At 49.4% G+C, this 18,504-nt stretch overlaps 8 protein-coding genes; 3 read left to right on the top strand and 5 right to left on the bottom strand.

The window, feature by feature from the left end:
• Nucleotides 1–1,527: 1,527 nt before the first annotated feature.
• Nucleotides 1,528–4,367, bottom strand: FFUJ_03175 (related to alpha-actinin; the record flags this gene model as incomplete). XM_023574992.1 has 4 exons in its annotated part: nt 1,528–2,389; nt 2,451–3,430; nt 3,485–3,551; nt 3,604–4,367. 4 exons carry the CDS (start codon nt 4,365–4,367, stop codon nt 1,528–1,530), a joined length of 2,673 nt encoding a protein of 890 aa, XP_023428253.1.
• A 1,442-nt stretch (nt 4,368–5,809) lies between these two features.
• Nucleotides 5,810–6,557, bottom strand: FFUJ_03174 (related to ribosomal protein L19, mitochondrial; the record flags this gene model as incomplete). XM_023574991.1 has 2 exons in its annotated part: nt 5,810–6,348; nt 6,407–6,557. 2 exons carry the CDS (start codon nt 6,555–6,557, stop codon nt 5,810–5,812), a joined length of 690 nt encoding a protein of 229 aa, XP_023428252.1.
• Nucleotides 6,558–6,820: 263 nt separating this feature from the next.
• Nucleotides 6,821–8,102, top strand: FFUJ_03173 (uncharacterized protein; the record flags this gene model as incomplete). XM_023574990.1 has 2 exons in its annotated part: nt 6,821–6,929; nt 6,991–8,102. 2 exons carry the CDS (start codon nt 6,821–6,823, stop codon nt 8,100–8,102), a joined length of 1,221 nt encoding a protein of 406 aa, XP_023428251.1.
• Nucleotides 8,103–8,229: 127 nt separating this feature from the next.
• On the bottom strand, nt 8,230–9,401 carry FFUJ_03172 (probable cysteine synthase; the record flags this gene model as incomplete). XM_023574989.1 has 2 exons in its annotated part: nt 8,230–9,227; nt 9,284–9,401. The coding sequence occupies 2 exons, from the start codon at nt 9,399–9,401 to the stop codon at nt 8,230–8,232; spliced, it is 1,116 nt and encodes a 371-aa protein (XP_023428250.1).
• A 300-nt stretch (nt 9,402–9,701) lies between these two features.
• FFUJ_03171 (related to vesicular transport-associated repeat protein Tb-291) lies at nt 9,702–12,565 on the bottom strand (the record flags this gene model as incomplete). XM_023574988.1 has 2 exons in its annotated part: nt 9,702–12,467; nt 12,515–12,565. 2 exons carry the CDS (start codon nt 12,563–12,565, stop codon nt 9,702–9,704), a joined length of 2,817 nt encoding a protein of 938 aa, XP_023428249.1.
• Nucleotides 12,566–13,308: 743 nt separating this feature from the next.
• On the bottom strand, nt 13,309–14,252 carry FFUJ_03170 (related to enoyl-CoA hydratase; the record flags this gene model as incomplete). XM_023574987.1 has 2 exons in its annotated part: nt 13,309–14,039; nt 14,111–14,252. The coding sequence occupies 2 exons, from the start codon at nt 14,250–14,252 to the stop codon at nt 13,309–13,311; spliced, it is 873 nt and encodes a 290-aa protein (XP_023428248.1).
• A 1,128-nt stretch (nt 14,253–15,380) lies between these two features.
• On the top strand, nt 15,381–16,112 carry FFUJ_03169 (probable RER1 protein; the record flags this gene model as incomplete). XM_023574986.1 has 4 exons in its annotated part: nt 15,381–15,449; nt 15,505–15,622; nt 15,678–15,977; nt 16,027–16,112. 4 exons carry the CDS (start codon nt 15,381–15,383, stop codon nt 16,110–16,112), a joined length of 573 nt encoding a protein of 190 aa, XP_023428247.1.
• Nucleotides 16,113–16,833: 721 nt separating this feature from the next.
• Nucleotides 16,834–18,313, top strand: FFUJ_03168 (related to DNA-directed RNA polymerase II regulator; the record flags this gene model as incomplete). XM_023574985.1 has 2 exons in its annotated part: nt 16,834–17,104; nt 17,157–18,313. The coding sequence occupies 2 exons, from the start codon at nt 16,834–16,836 to the stop codon at nt 18,311–18,313; spliced, it is 1,428 nt and encodes a 475-aa protein (XP_023428246.1).
• Between the last annotated feature and the right edge of the window lie 191 nt (nt 18,314–18,504).

Here is an 18,504-nt window from a genome sequence, read left to right as displayed (position 1 = left end):
AAGTTGGCACTTCATACTACCTATGTAGATAGACAAGTTAACCGTACCTGTTATTCTTAGGTACCTTAGGAGGTACCTATGTACTGTCTACCTAAATACCACGAAACCCAGAACGTCCGCGCCTTGGCCTGGTTAGTCAGCACTGTTGGTTGCTCTGTCCACACAACTACGAACTACACTGAACTCCATCAAACGTAGACCTCCGATCCTCAGGGAACAAGGCTCTGTAGAGCTTCGAGGGTTGCAAGAACAGCACTCTTGCGTCGAAATTCATTTGACGCCGGATAGTATGATACTATCCGAGCGGCTGGTCGCTAAATTTCGATTCGGGAATCAACACATCTTCGGCGCCCTCAGTCTTGAGAATGTAACTCAAGCATCGAATGTCGAGTTGAGTCACTGTCCAAGTAACGCGGACCTACTATGGGCCTGCGCTCTAATGGAGGAGAAGGCAATTTAGATGAGTAAAAAGCAAATAAGAGAAGGCAAATGTTGCACTTACGTCGATGTGCTTCCGCATAAGGTCTGCAGTTGCATGACACATCAAACACAAAACAAATAATCATTCTGTCTTCCTCACGGCCAGGCTGAAATTTCTGGTTAACCCCAACCGAGGCGAACGGGCCGCGAGCTTGGTGAAATTTCTAAATGCTGATCCTTCGCCCGAGTTTCCCAAGTGTTATCTCATATTCTATGATCGTGGGGGGCAGCCTGTCGCTCAAAAGCATCGAATATAGCTACCTGAAGGAGCAGTTGCCTGTCGTCTGAGCAGATAGGTACACTCAAAATTAACAAAGAATATGTTGTGAGGATTTAACGCAATCTTCGAGAAAAAAATATGAAGTTGAGGATTCTGCGATAAATTTGGCCTCGTAGCATGATCCGGCTCTTTCTTTAGATGAAGAGAGTCAACCTTCTTGCATCTCTCACACTTTGAATACCTATAGAGATAGACACCTAGAGGTAGCTTGCAAAGTCCGCGCACATAATATGACATCCATGGCACGATAACAAAGTCCCGGCCTCAAATCACTACGCCCCCCAATCGTCTCCAAGGTACTGTTGGGTCGTCAACTTGACGTGAGTATATGGTAGATGGAACAAATAAACAGAAACTTCGGCCTGTCAGGTATTTAATTCTTGATGGTATTAACTAAAAAGGAGAAATTAAAAAGAGACACATTCCTACGGCGATGCTCCCAGGAAAGCTGGGATGGACGCCTAATGTGTAGTTATCCTGGTCGGCAGTCCATTCGCTCCCTCCAAATAGTCATACTCTCTCTGGTATAAGTTTATGGGATATTTGTTCGTAAGTGAAATGCACCCTCCGTCTTCACTAGCACAAGTTAAAACGCCACTAGGCGATGCATCGTTAAGAAGGGACATGTAAGTATACTGTATCTCGCCAGGGTTTCTCTCCATATTTTACCCCTCCTTCCTTTTCGGACTCGTGATGCCAAGTTTCATACTCAGTTCCATTTGAACTGATGCGTGCATCTCTAGCCATGGGTCTTCACCCTGTTTCTCCTAGACCCCGTTTGTGTGAGGGCTTTGTGGCTCAGCGTCGCTCCTACTCCGTTGTGTAGCTTCTGAGTTCTCTTGCTGATTATTTTGATCGTTGATCAGCTTCTCCATGAAGGAGATGTAGTCGTACTGTGGCATTCCTCTATCCTCCGACATGTCTGGCCCACTGTGAGGTGGCATGATCTCGATAAGTTGGTCAATCACTTCGTCGGGCACCAAGCTGTGTCGTAAATCCATCTCTGTCACGTATGGCTTGCCGTCAGCCACCTCGCGGAACGACTGGTAGACTTGTTCTGCCGTGTTCTGGTCTTCTGTCACATCCACCATGAACCGGATAAACTGTTCAAACGTTACATAGTCGCGCCCACCAGATGTTTCGTGAAAATAGTCGTGCATTTCATCCTCTGAGAACACAAGCCCCAGTGACGCAAGTGCCGCGCTGAATTCAAGTTCCTGCAAAGAGTTTGTATCGTCACGATCGAAGTGACGGAAAACACTCTCAAACTCTTCCAGCTGGATAGGGGTCAGGTTTGTCATGCTCCGAGCTACCATCTGGTTCTCCAAAAATGCAAGCTTCTTCTGCACCGAAGTTTTAACAAGACCAAGCTCGTATGAAAGCTCGTCGTATGTGTAGGTAGTAAAGTCGTTCTCCTCGATATTGGCCTCTTGGCACTTCTGGTCCAGCTCTGAAATTTTGTCCAAGTATTGGTCTAAGGGAGAAAGACTCTCACTCAGCTTCCTTACATGGTGCAATTGGTCTTCCACGTCACCGTCAAGGCCAGAGAGGGCCAACTGCATGGTATTGAGAGCCATTGCGAAGTCATTTGCCTTGTCAGCAAAGGATTTGCGGAGGGCGTTTTTGATGCTATAACAATGTTAATCGAAGAAAAGGAGGAGAGGGCATCTATTGAGGAAAGTCGACTTACTCTCGGATCGTCTCGTTTATTAGCTGGGCACGTGTCATCTCATTTGATGCTAACTCTGCCCACTTCCTCTCGAGAGCATCCAGGCTCAACTCCGCAGGTGGATCGTATGGCCGTAGGCGATAAGTCCCCAATTTGGTCTTGATGTTTCCGAGCAACGTTGCCAGGTCACTCTTCTCGGCGACCCATTGTCTTTTTTTACCCTTTTTGTACTCAAAGAACTGGTTTGATTGAGCTTTGGCATCGGCGTATGTTCCTTCGAAGGTAGCCTGCTTCCACACCTCGATCTGCTCTTGAATGGCTTGTAGGAGCGCCCGCATCCGTCTTTCGTAGGCACTTTGCATCTCCCAAGCCCCTTGCATGTTGTTGACAAACTTTTCGACGCGACGTCCAGCGTTCTCGACCTTTTCCATTTGCGAGAATGCATGAAACCAATACGCAATATAAGTCATCAGAGATCGTTCATCGGGCTTGGCCACATCGCACACATCTTCCACATCAAGCAGTTTAGGGATACCAATCTCCTTATGTGCGATATCGAATGCTAGTTGCATGTTGCCTCGATGATCCTTCTTGTCCAGGGCGTCATAGTCGATGAGGTCGGGTCGGTGGATATCCAATAGAGCACAGAACGCCAAACCATCATTCCAGCTGGCGCTAAAGTCTCGCACCTCGACCTCGTCGTAACACGCCGTCTTCCGTTGACACCACAGCAGGAGGCCCTCCTTTGCTGACATGCCCTCCTCATTAATGTCACTGATGGTAAATCGAAGAATCAAGGTCCAGATGAGACCAAGAACAATCTTTTGGTTGCCATCAACCACATCCTCGGCACCGATGTTGGTCATTTGAATACCCCTGGACTTGACGAAGTCAAGTGCCAGGTTCGCATTCTCAAATTTTTGTACTCGAAGCTTGGGTTTTGAGGCATAACGGCCGAGCGATTCGTGTGAAAGACATTCGAGGAGATGAATCAACATGACCTATGCATAGATGTCAGTAACAGTCAGGGGAAATCATACAGAAAGTAAACTTACACCATCGCTAAGATCTTTCACGAGGTCTTTAACCTCAAGGTTTCGAGCCTCGATCTTCGTGTTGAGCCTGGGAAAAGGACGTGAGCATACTGCAGGCCAAAATTTCAAAACATAAATACCATTTTGTGAAGGTCTTTTGTTGGACCGTGACCCATCTTTGCTGCTCTGCAAAAGCCATTCTCGTCGACCTCTGGTCATGCGGAGGCTCAACAGCAGCAAGAGCGTCTGCAGGATTAGATGCGCTGGGCGGGAACCTTCGCGAATTGGTTGACAGTTTCCTTTTCTGAAGACCTAGAATAAATGTTGTATTTGTAGATTTGCTGCCTGACCGCTGCACTCGAGTCGCATGCAGCTGTAACTTGTCCCGCCTTGTGCGTGGGGTCGGTGAAGATGGTGGAGAGTATGAGATCGAACAAGAATCCTGTGTGAGTGTTCGATGACGGGCGATAAATCCAGTTACGGACGAGGAGAGCCTGTTAGACAAACAGCGAGGAGAGTGTGGGGAGGCCTCGAATACGGAAATTGGGGTAATAGGAAGTGACTCGAATGAAGCGGTAGATATCCTTGAGGATGAAGATGAAGCCGAGGCCGAGACGGTGGAGATGTACGATAAGCGAGATGATGCCGATATTGAAGCGGATGGAGAATTGTGGAAATGTTGATGATACTGATTACAATTGCTGTTGTTGTTGATGCTGAGATCTGCGTGGTAGGCGTAGTAGTCTTCTTTGTTCCCTTGGTAGCGCTGCTGCTGGTTGCAGTCGCAGTCGTCGCTGGATTGGGCGTCCGCGTGTAAACAAAAATTGGGGAACTTCTCGTTGCCCATCACGTTGCCGGGTTGCAGTGGAAGCATCCCCTGAGGGGAATCCTTCGTAACATCCATTTTTAGCTGTCTTTCAGCGCTTGCTAGGAGTGGCTAACGTTAGTTAATGGGCCTAACTCTTGATAGACCGGGGTTTTGTCGATTTGAATTGATGTTGAATATCCGTTCCCTGCAAGAAATTTCGACCTGAAATTTTAGATGGCCACACATGGTAACTAAAAAGGTAGGCAATTGGCCATAAATAAGTTACACATCCAAATGGTGAGGCCGGCGTCAGGTTTATACCTGGGCGTTGGGTTCTATCAGTTGGTCCCAAGCATCCTACTCCGTACACCTCCTCTCATGAGAACGTACCGTGGCTTCCTCCGGGATATATCCTCGAGACAATGCACAGTGTGATATAAATAGACTTGGGACTAATTTGATATGTCTTTTTTGTCTTTCCCTTTTTGTTTGTTGGTTCGTTTGAAACAACTAGCATTCCTTTGAGTGAGAAACATACTGTGAGCCGTTGAATTTAGAGGGTTCACTTTGACCAGGGTGGATGGACCCTGCGCGAGGAACGAAACGCTGGGGTCGATCAACCGGCTGTAAATCCCGATGCATGGCGCTGGGCTGTCTCAACTGCCTGTCATTGGGGTTAGATCAAGCTAATAAACATCAATGTGTATACAGAGTAAACGGCTAGGTTAAACGTTTATTAATTAACGTCTTGTAGAACCTTCTGTGAAACCCTAGTATTATGCAACGGGCTTAGTACATTCTATTGGTAGTTGAGAAGTTGAAAGGTAGCTTCAACCGAATTTGAACCAGGAACTGGCAACAATGTCCAGCGCTTTACATGAATTGATTAACCAGGGCAGTTTTGAATATTCTCATGCCATGTCGACGATGCTATTCTGCGTCTTCTACGAGGCTCATCGTGTTCGAACGCCTTCTAGCACCTGTAGGGATTCAAACAAATGATGAGTATGACATGGTTTTCACAGAAACAATCAACATCAGACGAGACCTGTTTCGATCTTCCACACTCAAACAAGCTTGCATGAACATATACCGCAACACTCGAATAAATACAGTAGGATATCGAGAAGTCCGACATTGCATCGGACGAATCCCCCCAGCTTCTTGAGGATTGGCCGCGTTTTTGTTTACTATGAAATATATACCCTGACCTGTACCACAGACAGATCGTCAACAACAGGCTACTTTTAACGATCGATAATATGAACACCATTGAGTATGTGATTAGTAATGGCTAGGAATCCGTACAATGAGCTATGTGTTTGGCGACCTGGCAGTATAAAACAGTTCAATCAAATGGTCTGACGCTAGAGTCGTAGCTACAGGTTCCCATGCTATTATACAATCAGTGAAGACCATCATTTCATCCTTTAGCTTACTGGTATGATAGGAATAGATTTGAGCAAACGATTTTTACATGTCTCAATAAGTTCTTATACACAATATATCATACAGCCACATTCCGTGCATCTTTTCGTCTACTTCTTCTTCTGTCCAAGAATCTTGGCATGCTGTCTTCCAGAGGGTTTTCCAGACTGAGTTGCTCGTGACCGTAGGGTATATCTCTCCTTCTTCCATGCAAACACCATTTGATCCACACTACCCATGTCGTGTTTGGGCTTCCGCATGTACGTGAGGCGTGCTCGTCGTGCCCTCTTGGGCCGTCGCCAGATGATATCGATACCCGTCACAGTCGGGCTGTAGATCTTGAACCACATCTCCACACCAACCTTCATCATCTGTCCACGCAGTTGGATCGCTGTATCCTGGCCTCGGCGTCGGATTTGTATAAAAGCGCCGGCAAAGGGCTCCCCACCCTTCGTCGTCACCATCAGAACGTCGCCAACCTTAGCGCTGTCGGCGTGCTCTCTTGAGAACAATCGTGTGCGTGCGCCAGTCGGATCGAGTTTCGCGAGTTGCTTTTGCAGAAGTGCGGGCATGGGATCGGGGTGGGTGGTACGGATACTCGGGACTCGAGGGTAGATATGAAATTTGCTAACCTTCGTGAGGTCCGCCCCTGGTGTTAATGTCAGCGACTTTGTTTTCGCAATATTGCAGATCGTAAAGATACATACGTTGTTCAGCGCTGAAAGCGTTCGGTATCGGCTTGGGCACAGGCTCAACGGCTGCTGAGGAAACCCTCCTTTCGAAAGTCCTCAGGAGTCTTGTCCGTCGAAGAGCAGATTTGAGACAGCCAACTGGCCGTCCCACGATGGCGAGGTTCATCGTAAATTGACTTATTGTGAGTTATACAAGTAGTTGAGGTTGAGACAGGCGCTAGAATTTCTGGAGCTACCTTGCTCCCGATGCTTTCAATTCTCCCTGCTGATTGGCTCGGCTGACAGTTCATCCGGTGTCTTTTCCCATCCATGAGACGCAGAACAGTACCTTCCCATGAACCTACTTACCTAGTACCTTCCGATCCAGTAGGAATTGCCCAAGCTTTGAAACCTCAAAAATTATCACGGCTCTGTGGGACAGTCAGCATAATGCTGAACAGATCCTTGATTTTGGGCTTGAGGCCTGTGGCTGGCCCGCGGACGTCCCTTGCACTGCCTGCTATCCAGTACAGACGCTTCAGTATATCTTCTGCACGCAGTAAGTGAAAAAAAAAAAAAAAGTGCAACACTTATAATATAGGAAGCTGACAATCGACAAGGTTTCAGTGCAGTGTTCGCCGAGACCAAAAATCCTCAGTTGAACGAAATTCTCATCGAAATTCAAGAAAAGATCATTCTCCCTGCCCATCTACCGGAGAAAGCGAGGAAGCTCGTTTTCGACCCCAAGAAGAGCGACTACATCCAGCGAAATCCCGTCACCATCGAAGTCGATGGGCTCGAGCACACTTTCAAGACGATTGATCGATTCAACGGTGTCCCAAACTCGATGAAGGCTTTTGCAGAGGCAACAAAGCTCATGAAAACCAAGGAGGAATGGGATAACATAAGCACCCTGCTCGCTGGCTATAAGAAAGCTGGAATTAAACTCAAACGCTGGCATGCCGACGCCGTGACTCGACGTGCAGGCCATAATAGGCAGCCGTATGTGGTCATTGAATGCGCCCAGCAAGTTGAAAAGACCGGACTAAGTCTACAGCGGGACAGCACTGTCATCCTGCTGTTGGGATCTATTAACCGTAAGATCATATCCCCGAAAGGAGAGGAGAGCGAGACGCAACAGGCTCTGAAGTGGAACAAAATGGTCTGGGATATCATTCAGCGCTCTGAGCACCTTGCTAAGAACACACCCCCTCGCCGTCAGCCTCATATGAACCCCGTCATCCGGGGTATGATTCTCTTCTCCCAAGCATCTGCAGTCAAGGAGCAACAGGCAGCCGGAGCACCCGTCGATGATTTGATCCGAGAGCTTCGAGACAATATTGAGTTTATCACCAGCGCATGGGCTGAACGAGAATCCGATGACTTGACAAGCTCACCCTACCTGAATTCTATCAACAGCCGAGTCAAGCCCAACAGCGACAACTACGTACGCGAAAGGCAACACCTTTCTCCCTTCAACTACATTTGGACTCTTGCCCAAAACATAAGGGCGATAGAACTAGCACAGGAGATCACCGGTGAAGATGCCAAAGACCTGCAGCCTGTCCACGATCTAATGGAAAAACACATCGAAGATTTTGTTATGATGAGTCCCGATAATAACTCTTTTGGCTGGGACATGGCGTATGAGAGAGCCACAGGCCGACAGCCCAGCTGGAAACAACATTTGCCTGATGCGCCCCGCCCTAGGAACGATATAGAGGATAATTAGGCACAAATGTTCATGCACTCTGAGAAAACCCGGAGTCTACATGAGGACAATCTGTCACGGATAGCGGGGGAATTACCATGTACTATATATGTAACAACGAGATTCTTTTTATTCGAAATGCCTATTTTCAAGGCAAAACGATGTACTTCTCCAGGTGGCTGGGAATAGCGCCCAGAAGCTTCTTGTCTGTCAACCACTTTCGCGAGAACAGTCGGTCAGCGTATCTGTAAGCACCGTCACAGAGGACAGTGACAACAGTATGACCTTTGCCCAGCTTCTCAGCGACCTCCTTGGCAGCTACAACGTTGAGAGATGAGCTGGCACCGAGGTACAACCCCTCCTCATCCAAGCATCGGTAGACCATTTCGATGCTCTTCTCGTCTGAGATGTGCAGTGAACCGTCCACCAGGCCAATATCAGGCTGGAGATTGTCGGTAATGCGACCTTGTCCAATACCCTCGGTGATGCTGGAACCCGTGCGCTCGGTAAGCTTGCCGCCGGAGGACACAAAAGAATGAAGCACACTGCCAGGAGGGTCGGCAAGGAAGCTCTTGACTCGGCCATCAGAGACGTCCTTCAGATACCTCGTAATACCGGCTAGGGTACCAGCAGTGCCAGTGGCGCATGTGAAAGCGTCAACCTTACCATCTGTCTGCGCCCAGATCTCAGGGCCCGTCGTCTCAATATGCGCACGGCGATTGGCTGTGTTGTCGAATTGGTTCGTCCAAACGGCGTTGTCGAGTCGCTCAGCGTGTCGGCGGGCCTGGTGGTTGTAGTTCTCGGGATTATCGAACGCGACAGCAGGGACAGGGTAGACCTCAGCGCCAAGGAGCCGTAAAAGATCGATCTTGCCCTGAGACTGGGTGTTTGGCATGTATATAACGAGCTTATAGCCACGCGAACGACACACATGAGCGAGACCGATACCGGTGTTTCCTGCGGTCCCTTCGACGACAGTGCCGCCAGGTTTGAGAAGACCGCGCTCCTCGGCGTCCTTAACAACGTACAGCGCTGCGCGGTCCTTGACGGAACCACCAGGGTTCATGAACTCTGCCTTGCCGAGGATCTCACAGCCAGTCTCCTCGGAGAGATGATTCAGACGGATGAGAGGGGTATTTCCAATAGCTATTGTAGGTCAGATTCCCTTTCGAGGACCGGGATTACATTGATGATAGGCGTACCTCCTGTCAAACCTCTGGAGACACCTTGAGCTCGAGACACACCGAGGGTATGAGAGCTGGGAGCTGCCGCAGCTTTGGCCGCGGCAGCTGCAAGCCGCCTAGCGCTGGGGCGGAACATGATTTGATATGTGAAGTGGCGCGATCTTGAACAGATCAATTGACAGTCACCAGGTCCGGGTTTGCCACAGAAGGAATAAGTTGAGCTTATAGAAGAGATCAAAGGGAAATGTATTTGGATGGTGGGGCCGCAATCGGCAATGGCGCAATCCCGGGCTGTCGGTGTTGGATGACCAAGTCCCGCACCGACTTCCATACGGCTTGAAGCCTGAGTACCAACAAATCACTAACGCAGCCATTATATAAGTAAATAAGTATTAGATTCTTGCGTGTCTATCACGGCGTCGTCAGCTCTTGCATTTTAGGCATCTTGTTCTAACCGCACATATGGCGCAGGGAACAAGCCCCGAGTACCCATATATGCTCCAAAGAACCATTCTCCGTTCACATCCTCGATCTCTTTGATTTCCGCTCCTTTTGGAAAGAGAAGTTCGTCGTCTGCTTCCGGTCTGGGATACCATCCAAACCTCGCGGTCGCCTTCAGTCCGACTCCGCCATCAGGTGGTAAGCTCTTTGCGAAACTGCTCTCACTTGGCGCCGTTTCTGACACGTCTTTGGTGACAAGCCGGGCCAGATCTTGACCATTTTCGTGCCAGACCCATTTCTGAAGTCCTTTCTCGCGATGTTCTGCCTTATCAGCTGCCTCTGGCTTTAGTCCTTGACCTCCTACCAAGTCCTGGGCTATATACCTCCATCGCCCACTCTTCCCATCCGTAAAAGCGATGACTACTATTCTATGGCCGTTAAGACATCTCCTCCAACCTGAATGGCCGTTTTCAGGGCTGATCTGTCTTTGTATAATCAAGTTCCCATAACACGAAGAACATATGTCGTAATCACCTGGTGCAGCATCTGATACCAAAGAGCTTGTACACTGATAGCAGTGGTATCGTGCTTGATTCGGTTGGATGGGCTCCTGACACAAGTCGCATCTTGTGGTGAATGACAAGTATTCGAATGGTTTGATGCTGGATGCATTAGGGCCTTGAAATATTGTTGCTGCCGTGGGTCGACCGGGCGATCTGGGAGGACTTCCAGGCCTGTGTTGATTAGACTGGGTGGCTTCGTGAGCCATTGGAAGTAAGGGATGCGTGCATGATCTTCCCTGGTTTACACAGTCGTTGCAAAAGCCCCAGTCGCCCTCGTTACATATATCGCACCGCCAATAACACTCGTTCGTCCAAGCGGAGCATTTGGCGCAGAAAGTACCGCTTTCCAAACGATGTCGAGGATCGTCCGTTGTCAGTGTCTTTCGTCCGTCTGCCCCGCCAGGAGATGAGCGGGGAGGACGGTAACGGAGAGCGGTCAGCGTATGTGGCTGTGGTAGTGAAGCATCCCCTCTCTGCTGACGAATCTTTTCCCATTTTGAAAAAGCACCATGGCCGAACCCAAACCAGTGATGACAGCCTTTGCCAGCCCGATAACAGTTGAGGCATATGTTCCACTGTCCATTGGCGCAAATGGAGCAATTGTAATGGAGCTCATATTCAATGTGCTGCTTGTTACATCGTGAGCAGCTGACTGAAGGTTCTGGGTAGAGCTGTGACCTGGTCCTCTGGTGTCCTGAGACAGCGGGACTACTAATCGGGCTGGTCACAGTCTGATGAACAATAGCCAGATCAACCGGACGAGGTCTGTTTGCCCGACCAGCTGTTGCATCATGATGGGAGAATAGAGGAGGGACCGATGCGCTTTGAGAGGTTCCTTGACGACTAGCAAATGACATATTCCCGATATTGTTGCTGAATGAAGCCGCTTCTGTTGGGTTGAGAAACGGCACGGTATGGATGGGTGTGCTGGTACTGCGTCCCTCGCTAAAGCTAGGTCGGGACTGCGTTATGTCGGAAGCCTGGGGCCTCGATCCCAGGTCCGTAGATGACCGAGCAGCAGGCCTGGGCTCAGCAGTGGTCGGAAATACTGGAGTGGTTGAGCTTCGACCTCCGCTAGCAGTCCGTCTCCTAGGCCTTCGGACTGGCTCCTGGACCTCCAAGTTTGCTGAGGTCGTAGATGTTGGGGGGCGACTCCGTTCCTCTGTCTGACTCGCAGCACTGGTAGCACTTGCAGCGCTAGCAGATCGAGAATGTGGTCGAGACCTTTCTCTTGGTCGTCCTCCTTCTGGGGCCAACATGCGAGGATCCCCAACTGCCGCATTCTCAGCATATCTTGTCAACGGAGGATAGTTATTTCCATTGTTCCTCCTCGTTTCTTGGCGTGTTCGATCCCTTTGCCGACGTCTGTATGCTTCAGTGATCCTCCTGCTGAGCTCGTCGTCGCGACTCAAATCGATGTTGTCCAAATCGAGCCCGTCGAGGAGACCTTCTTCCTGGATCTGTCTGGCAAAGGACTCTATTTCTCGTTCGATATCCCTCTCACTCATATCTCCCGAACTGATTAGTGACCGAATTGATGACTGGTGCTCAATCTGGCGCTGCCTCGACTCGCTTCGTCGACGTCGTCTCTCGCCTTCGACGTGGAGTTGATCGGAGCTATGCCGACCTCCCTCGTCAACTCGTGGGCGGCGGCTTCCTCGTGGCTGATGGCGGCTATCGACGCTTCTATCTCTACCTCGGTCCCTTTCCCTATCTCTGCTTGTCCTTCTTCTGTCGTCCGCGGATCGACTCTCACGCCTCCGCCGTGTCCTTGGTGGCCCCGAAGATACTCCTGCCTCTTGTAAACTCAGTTCTCGGACCTCCTCCACCAACCTTCTGTCTTCAGCATCAATGCGCCGCTCATCCGCCGTTCGATGTGTATTTATCGTTGGAAGGACTTGGTCGCCGGGTTTATACTTCTTTGCCATCTCTTCCTTCTCTGCTGCTGAACGATCCTTGCCAGGGCTTGCTGCTATAAACATATCCAAGAGAGTGACAACGGTCGCATTATGTTGGGTCGTTCGTACAGTAGCCCGACATGACGGGCATGTAAAAATGTTTGTACCAGGAGCAGGCGGGTTTGGCGCCCGCTCGGCCGTCGCAGCCTGGAAAGTAAACCATTCCTTCAGACAGGCACCGCAAAAGGTGTGAAGGCAATCAAGAAGAGTCAAAGGCTGGTATAGGAGCTCCGTGCAGATCTACAGACAAGGTCAGACTTTGTAGACAAAAAGGCGGGGAGATTTACAGAGCACGTCAGCTCCTTTTCCAAGTCCAAGCCAGCGTTTGTGGGCTCCATTCATGATATCTGGCTAATCCCGGCCCATGATTGGGATGAAAATAGGATGCGTGTGAAGAAACAAGGTTGTGCCGAAGAGAATATGTTGATCGAAGGCAAAGGGATTACTGATGTTGGGCTGTTGGCTAGGAAAGCTACGATGCAGCCAATACGCCAGCTACCTACCCCGTACTAGGTATGTTACTAACTACTAACCATAAGGTAGGTACTCGTGGGTATGCCTTAGGTAGGTCGGTACCTAACTGCTTAAGGTAGTTAGTATCTAAGTGACCTCCATTAGGTGCCTGCTGGTACATACTAAACTCCCATGTGTGAGTGGGTGGCGGGGTCGGTCTAGGCGTCAAGACTCTGCCAGGGATTATCAGAAACAGCTGTTAACGACAACACACTGTTTTTGGCACAGGTTATATCTAGGTAGAGATGTGTTGGCTGTTGGGCCACAGCATAATGTAAAAAGGCAAGAAAAATCTGCAAATGAAGACGAACATGCTGTACATGTATAGGTGCTCGCGGGGTATTTTAAGAAATCCATGGATCCATTGGATTGTTGCATTATCATTGCACAAAGTCGCCCCGAACTTCTCCTGCGGTCCAACCCACCTGTGAACAACTATCTCAATCTCACACTTGATTCACCTAATAAACAGACGGACGTCGTGGTGGTTTTCATAGCTACAGTAGCTTTTGCATTCATATTTTTATATAGTCGCCGCCAAGGCACATTGTTAAATTACAAATAGCCCTTATGAGTGGCTCCACTCAGCCTTCTTCTTTTCTGCGAATGCCTTCATGCCAATCTTCTGATCTTGACTACCAAACAAGCTGTGGAAGACCCGTCTCTCATACTCCACACCGTCACGTAGGGCCAGATCTTGACTCTTGTTGACAACCTCCTTGGCGGCTTGGACAGCCACCTTGGAGTAGCCAGCAATTATCTCGGCTGTCTTGAGCGTCTCCTCCATCAGAGCCTCATGCGTGGGAAAGACCCTGGCAGCTAGTCCCCATTTCTCGGCATCGACACCAGAAAGTGACTTTCCGGTCAGAATGAGTTCCATTGCCTTTGACTTGCCGATGGCACGAGTAAGGCGCTGGCTGCCACCAGCTCCAGGAACAGTCCCGAGTTTGATCTCGGGTTGGCCGAAGTTCGCATTCTCAGTACAATAGATGAGATCACACATCATGGCGAGCTCGCAGCCTCCACCAAGTGCATGCCCTGAGACTGCAGCGATGATGGGCTTTTTCACCTGAGTGGTGAGGTCTGACCAGGACTCGATGAAGGACTTGGTGTAAGCTTCGGCGAAGGTAAGAGGGGCCATCTCCTTGATATCAGCACCAGCTGCAAACGCCTTTTGGGAGCCGGTTAAAATAATGACTGACGTATCATCAGCCACATTAAATTCAAGAAGAGCCTGGTTAAGCTCTTTGATGAGAGGCGTGCACAGGGCGTTGAGGGCCTTGGGACGGTTCAAGGTAACTAGGTAACCATCGTTAGATACTTTTCGATGTACAAACCGAGAGATTGCATTGTTTCAGTATCATTCATACCTTGTCCGACACCGGGCTTGGGTTGAGAAACCTGGATATACTCATAAGTCCCCGAGCTGTAAGCTCGAGCAACGCGAGGAAGAGTAGCCCTTTGGAAGGCCACTCGACCTGCCACTGGTCTCATGCAGCGGAAAGTGTTCATTGTGATACTAGAGAATGGATATGATGAGAAAGACGGTGAACGATCAATATTGTGATGTAAAACCGTTATCTGTTGGTTCCACAACTGAAAGGGTTGGTACGGTCACTATTGTATGAGTTAAGAATTTGATCACTCAGGAGCTATATGTAAGTACGGAGTATTGGAGCTGCATTGATAACCGGAGAGCTTTAGCTTCCCCAGTGACGCAACAGAGCCGAGGATAACATGGGCCGCCCATACCCATGGCAAAGCCGACGACCAGATTTATGATTGAGCGTCACGTGAGAGATCGATCTAAGCACCTTAACAACTCCTCGTGGTTAAGAAGGGAGCTCCTCCAACATGACTCGTTGACAATCTTTTTCACAAATCTTCTATTGATGTTGCAGCGGAGGTAGTGGCCAAGCTCCGCGGTAGAGGAACAACCGGAATCGTATTGCCTTCAGTATATGCCTAGAATAAAGGATAAATCGCAGCTTTAAGATAGAATGTCGTCATCTAGGTAGCGATGAGCTTATAAATTGAACTGTGCCTCTGTTCAGAGTATCTAGGTAGTAAGATCAGTAATATAATATGCCGTATTCTGTACGCTGAATACATACTCCGTACAGCATGAGCTTTCTTACAGGGGTAGGCAACTCGACGCGACGCGGTACTCAGTAATAGATAATTAAAGACTGCGCCACATTTGCATGTGGGGTCAAGGGGCCTAGGAGGGCCTTCTTTGATCGCTCAGCAGCAATTCGGCTGAATCACCAATAAAATCATAGGCTAACTGTCAGTTTCAGGGACGCCACCAAACAAACTGCCTGTCAGCGGTTCATCAACTCCTCCTTTGTCCGGTAAAGGACCGGGGAATTGATTAGCCTTGCCTGTACTCCGTACCAAGAGCTTAACAAACCTTACGTGGCTGCATCGTCAAAGGTCCAAAAGTTGGAAGTCCTGCCCCCCCAATCGCAAATCCGTCATCACTTCTTTTTTTTCTTTCTTCCCGTCAACTTCAACTTTTCTCACGGCGTCGTAGTCATTGTTCCGCACAATTGCACTCGATTATTCTATCCAAATAATCTGCGCCTCCTCCCCATTAACTGTCCCGATTCACAACGGTCGACCGATCCTCTTCACAAGATGAATGCGCCAGAGCCTGAGCAGACCCCTTTCGAGGCTGTCAGCGTCCATACCTCGAGGCTTCAGCGGGTATGTCTCTCGAAATAGACTGTAATGCATTGCGACTCTTCTGACACCGGATTAGAAATACCAAGCTTTGCTGGACCAGTCGACCCCTTTCGTCCTCTACCGATGGGTCGGTACTGTTGTCTGCCTCCTCCTCTTCTTTCTTCGAATCCTTCTTGCGCAGGGCTGGTATATCGGTAGGCTCGAACCCGCAAATCATACTCCTGGATCATCTTACTTACGACTGCGCAGTTGCCTATGCGCTCGGTATCTATCTTTTAAACCTGTTCCTGGCTTTCCTGCAGCCCAAGTTCGACCCCTCCAACGAAGAGGCCGATAACGAGATGGAGGACGGCTCTGTGGGCACTCTTCCCACCAAGCAGGACGAGGAGTTCAAGCCCTTCATTCGTCGACTTCCTGAGTTCAAGTTCTGGTACTGGGCTACCCGAGCTATTATCATTAGCTTCTTCTGCAGCTGGTTCGAGATCTTTAACGTGCCAGTTTTCTGGCCCGTTCTGGTCATGTACTGGTTCATCCTCTTCTTCCTGACTAGTAAGTTCCATATGAAATACAGAAAACTGCGTATATTAATTGTTTCTAGTGCGCAAGCAAATTCAGCACATGATCAAGTACCGCTACGTACCCTTCACTGTCGGTAAGAAGAACTACGCCAAGAACAACTCGTAAATAGATGCGACTTTCGGGATACTTTTCTTCAGCACAGCGGGCATCTCCGATGAACGAGTGCCCGCGTGCGTTGTATAAACATGACGGCCAGCTTTATCAAGCTGCACAATAATGCGATGCGTGTTCCGAGGCGTGTATTTCAACGACGAGGGGAAATTGACTGGTGACAACACACATGGGGGATTGGCAATAAAGAAAGGAACTTGGGTCGTGTGACACAAACGAACCTTAGTTATTATAGACTTGGACGGATTTGGGGGCCATGACAAACAGAGCAGATGAACTATTTAATGAAAATGACCATTATATGAACCAAAAAAGTAGGGCCGCGCTCTTCAGTATAACACTATATGCAGGTTGATCGTGACATTATTGCTAAACAATTCAGGACGGAAACATGTTAAGGATGTTTATATCACCCGAAAACCCCTTTTTCTGCGTTATTGTTCTATTTCTTTGTTCAATTGCTGTTTAGGCATTTGGAGCAAGTTTCATGAGGAAGCCTTAATTAGTGGCTACGCCAAACGTGGAGCTTGGACAAGGCCAGCCTCGCGCCGCAATTCTCGGATATCTTTGACCTCGAAACTCAGCCGCGCCCGCGCCCAAGCTTCTCCATCAAGCCATACATTCAAAAGAATCGCGCGCCAACATCCTTCAAATACATCAAGACTTCACGCCCTCACCAACGTCTTCCTCGGCGCCCCCTGCCAATTTGACCAGCATGTCTTCTTCAGCTCCTCGCACAGGTGAGCGCTTGGTTCACCAGGACTTCATCGCACGCATCCGATTCTCCAATGCGCTCCCTCCACCACCCCATCCTCCTAAGCTGCTCGACATACCTAATACCGGTCTTGCTAGCGGTCAATATACGACACCAGGCTTTGCTTCGCGCCTTGCGAGGGAGCAGCCGCTCAATATTGAGGCAGATGCTGAGCTGGGAATGCCCCTTGACTTGGTCGGCATGCCTGGCGTTTTCGATGGCGATGAACGATGTAGGTTGACTGTTTATCGTGTTTTGACTTCACAAAGCTGACGCCTCCCCAGCTATTCAGGCTCCTCCTCATCCACCTGCTCTTCATCCTCATGATCGACCCCTTCTAAGACCCATCGCCGCTTTGGGAAAACACAAGGTCGCAGAAGCCAATGTTTCCTTCCTTCGCCGGACAGAATACATATCTTCTACGGTCACTAAGCGACAAGATGGCGCTGCACCCCGCGCTCTACTCACTAAAGCCAACAAGAATCGACGCATCCCGGAGCCTGCAGCTGATGCTCCTCACGTCATTAAGCGAAAGATTGACAAGGGCTTCGACATTGCTGAGCACGAATTCAAAGACCCCAAACGCGCCAAACATCCAAGCAAGAGAAATCTCAAGGTTGTCGATGTGTCGCCTTTCATCCCAGATCTCGAGGCTTTCCCCGACTCGGGCGCGTACGTTACCATCAAATTCCACCAGAACCCTGTGGTCAGCACCAAGGATTATGACAGACGTCTTCTCAGTGGTTTGTTCCGGCCCATTGATCGGACAGCCGAGGAAGAGGAAGCGTATGAGGCAGCTGTGGCAGCTCATGAGCAAGATCCTGAAAACAACCCCAAGCCTCAGAACTGGATGAATTTTGACTATTACTTGGCGGCAACTCCTGACGTGGGGGATCGATTTCGTCGCAAGTTCGATGTTGAGGATGCCGACCACAACGAGGACGAACTCTACACTCATGACTCTGTCAATGGTGGATGCTTCCAATACAACCGGCTCAGAGCGTATGAGACAGCTCAGGAGACCAATTACGACCATGAGACCAAGTTCGACGCAGAGGTTCTCCTGGCTTACAACGAAGACACTTTCTACCCCAACCAGAAGGCCGTATACTACTATCCTGTTATGCAAAAATCTGTGATTCGACCCCAGCGAACAAAGAACATTGCGCGAAACATTGGTATTACCGATGAGGAGCAAGTTGTTGACCAACTCGACGTCACCGTCGAGGATCCAAGAGAGGATATCCGCGACATGATCAAGGCGCATCGCGATCACCCCCTCGGCACAGGACAGGCTGATGAGGAAGAAGGAAATGAGGAGGAGCACCACGAGGGCCAGGATGCTGAAGGCGAGGAAGAAGGAGAACACCACAGTCCAGCAGCCCGTCGTTCGAGGTCGGCCTCTGAAGAACATGATGCAGAAGGGGAAGACGAAGAGTAAACGGCAGTTTATCGCGATGCATATAGCTAAGGCGAAAGCGGTGTGCTCTAGAGGAAGCGAGAACAAAAGCATATGTCCTTTATGCGACATTTGCCTCGAGATAATCGAGAGTTGCGAGGACGGAAATGGCATGTATTTGGCGAACAGGGGCATCGTGGCGTATAGTTTGCAATCTTTAATCATAGATCTGA

This window comes from Fusarium fujikuroi, chromosome FFUJ_chr03 (assembly GCF_900079805.1).
Source record: "Fusarium fujikuroi IMI 58289 draft genome, chromosome FFUJ_chr03".
Classification (NCBI taxonomy): Eukaryota; Fungi; Ascomycota; class Sordariomycetes; order Hypocreales; family Nectriaceae; genus Fusarium; species Fusarium fujikuroi.
The sequence above is the reverse complement of the archived record's forward strand: the minus strand, read 5'-3'. Positions and strand labels throughout refer to the sequence as shown.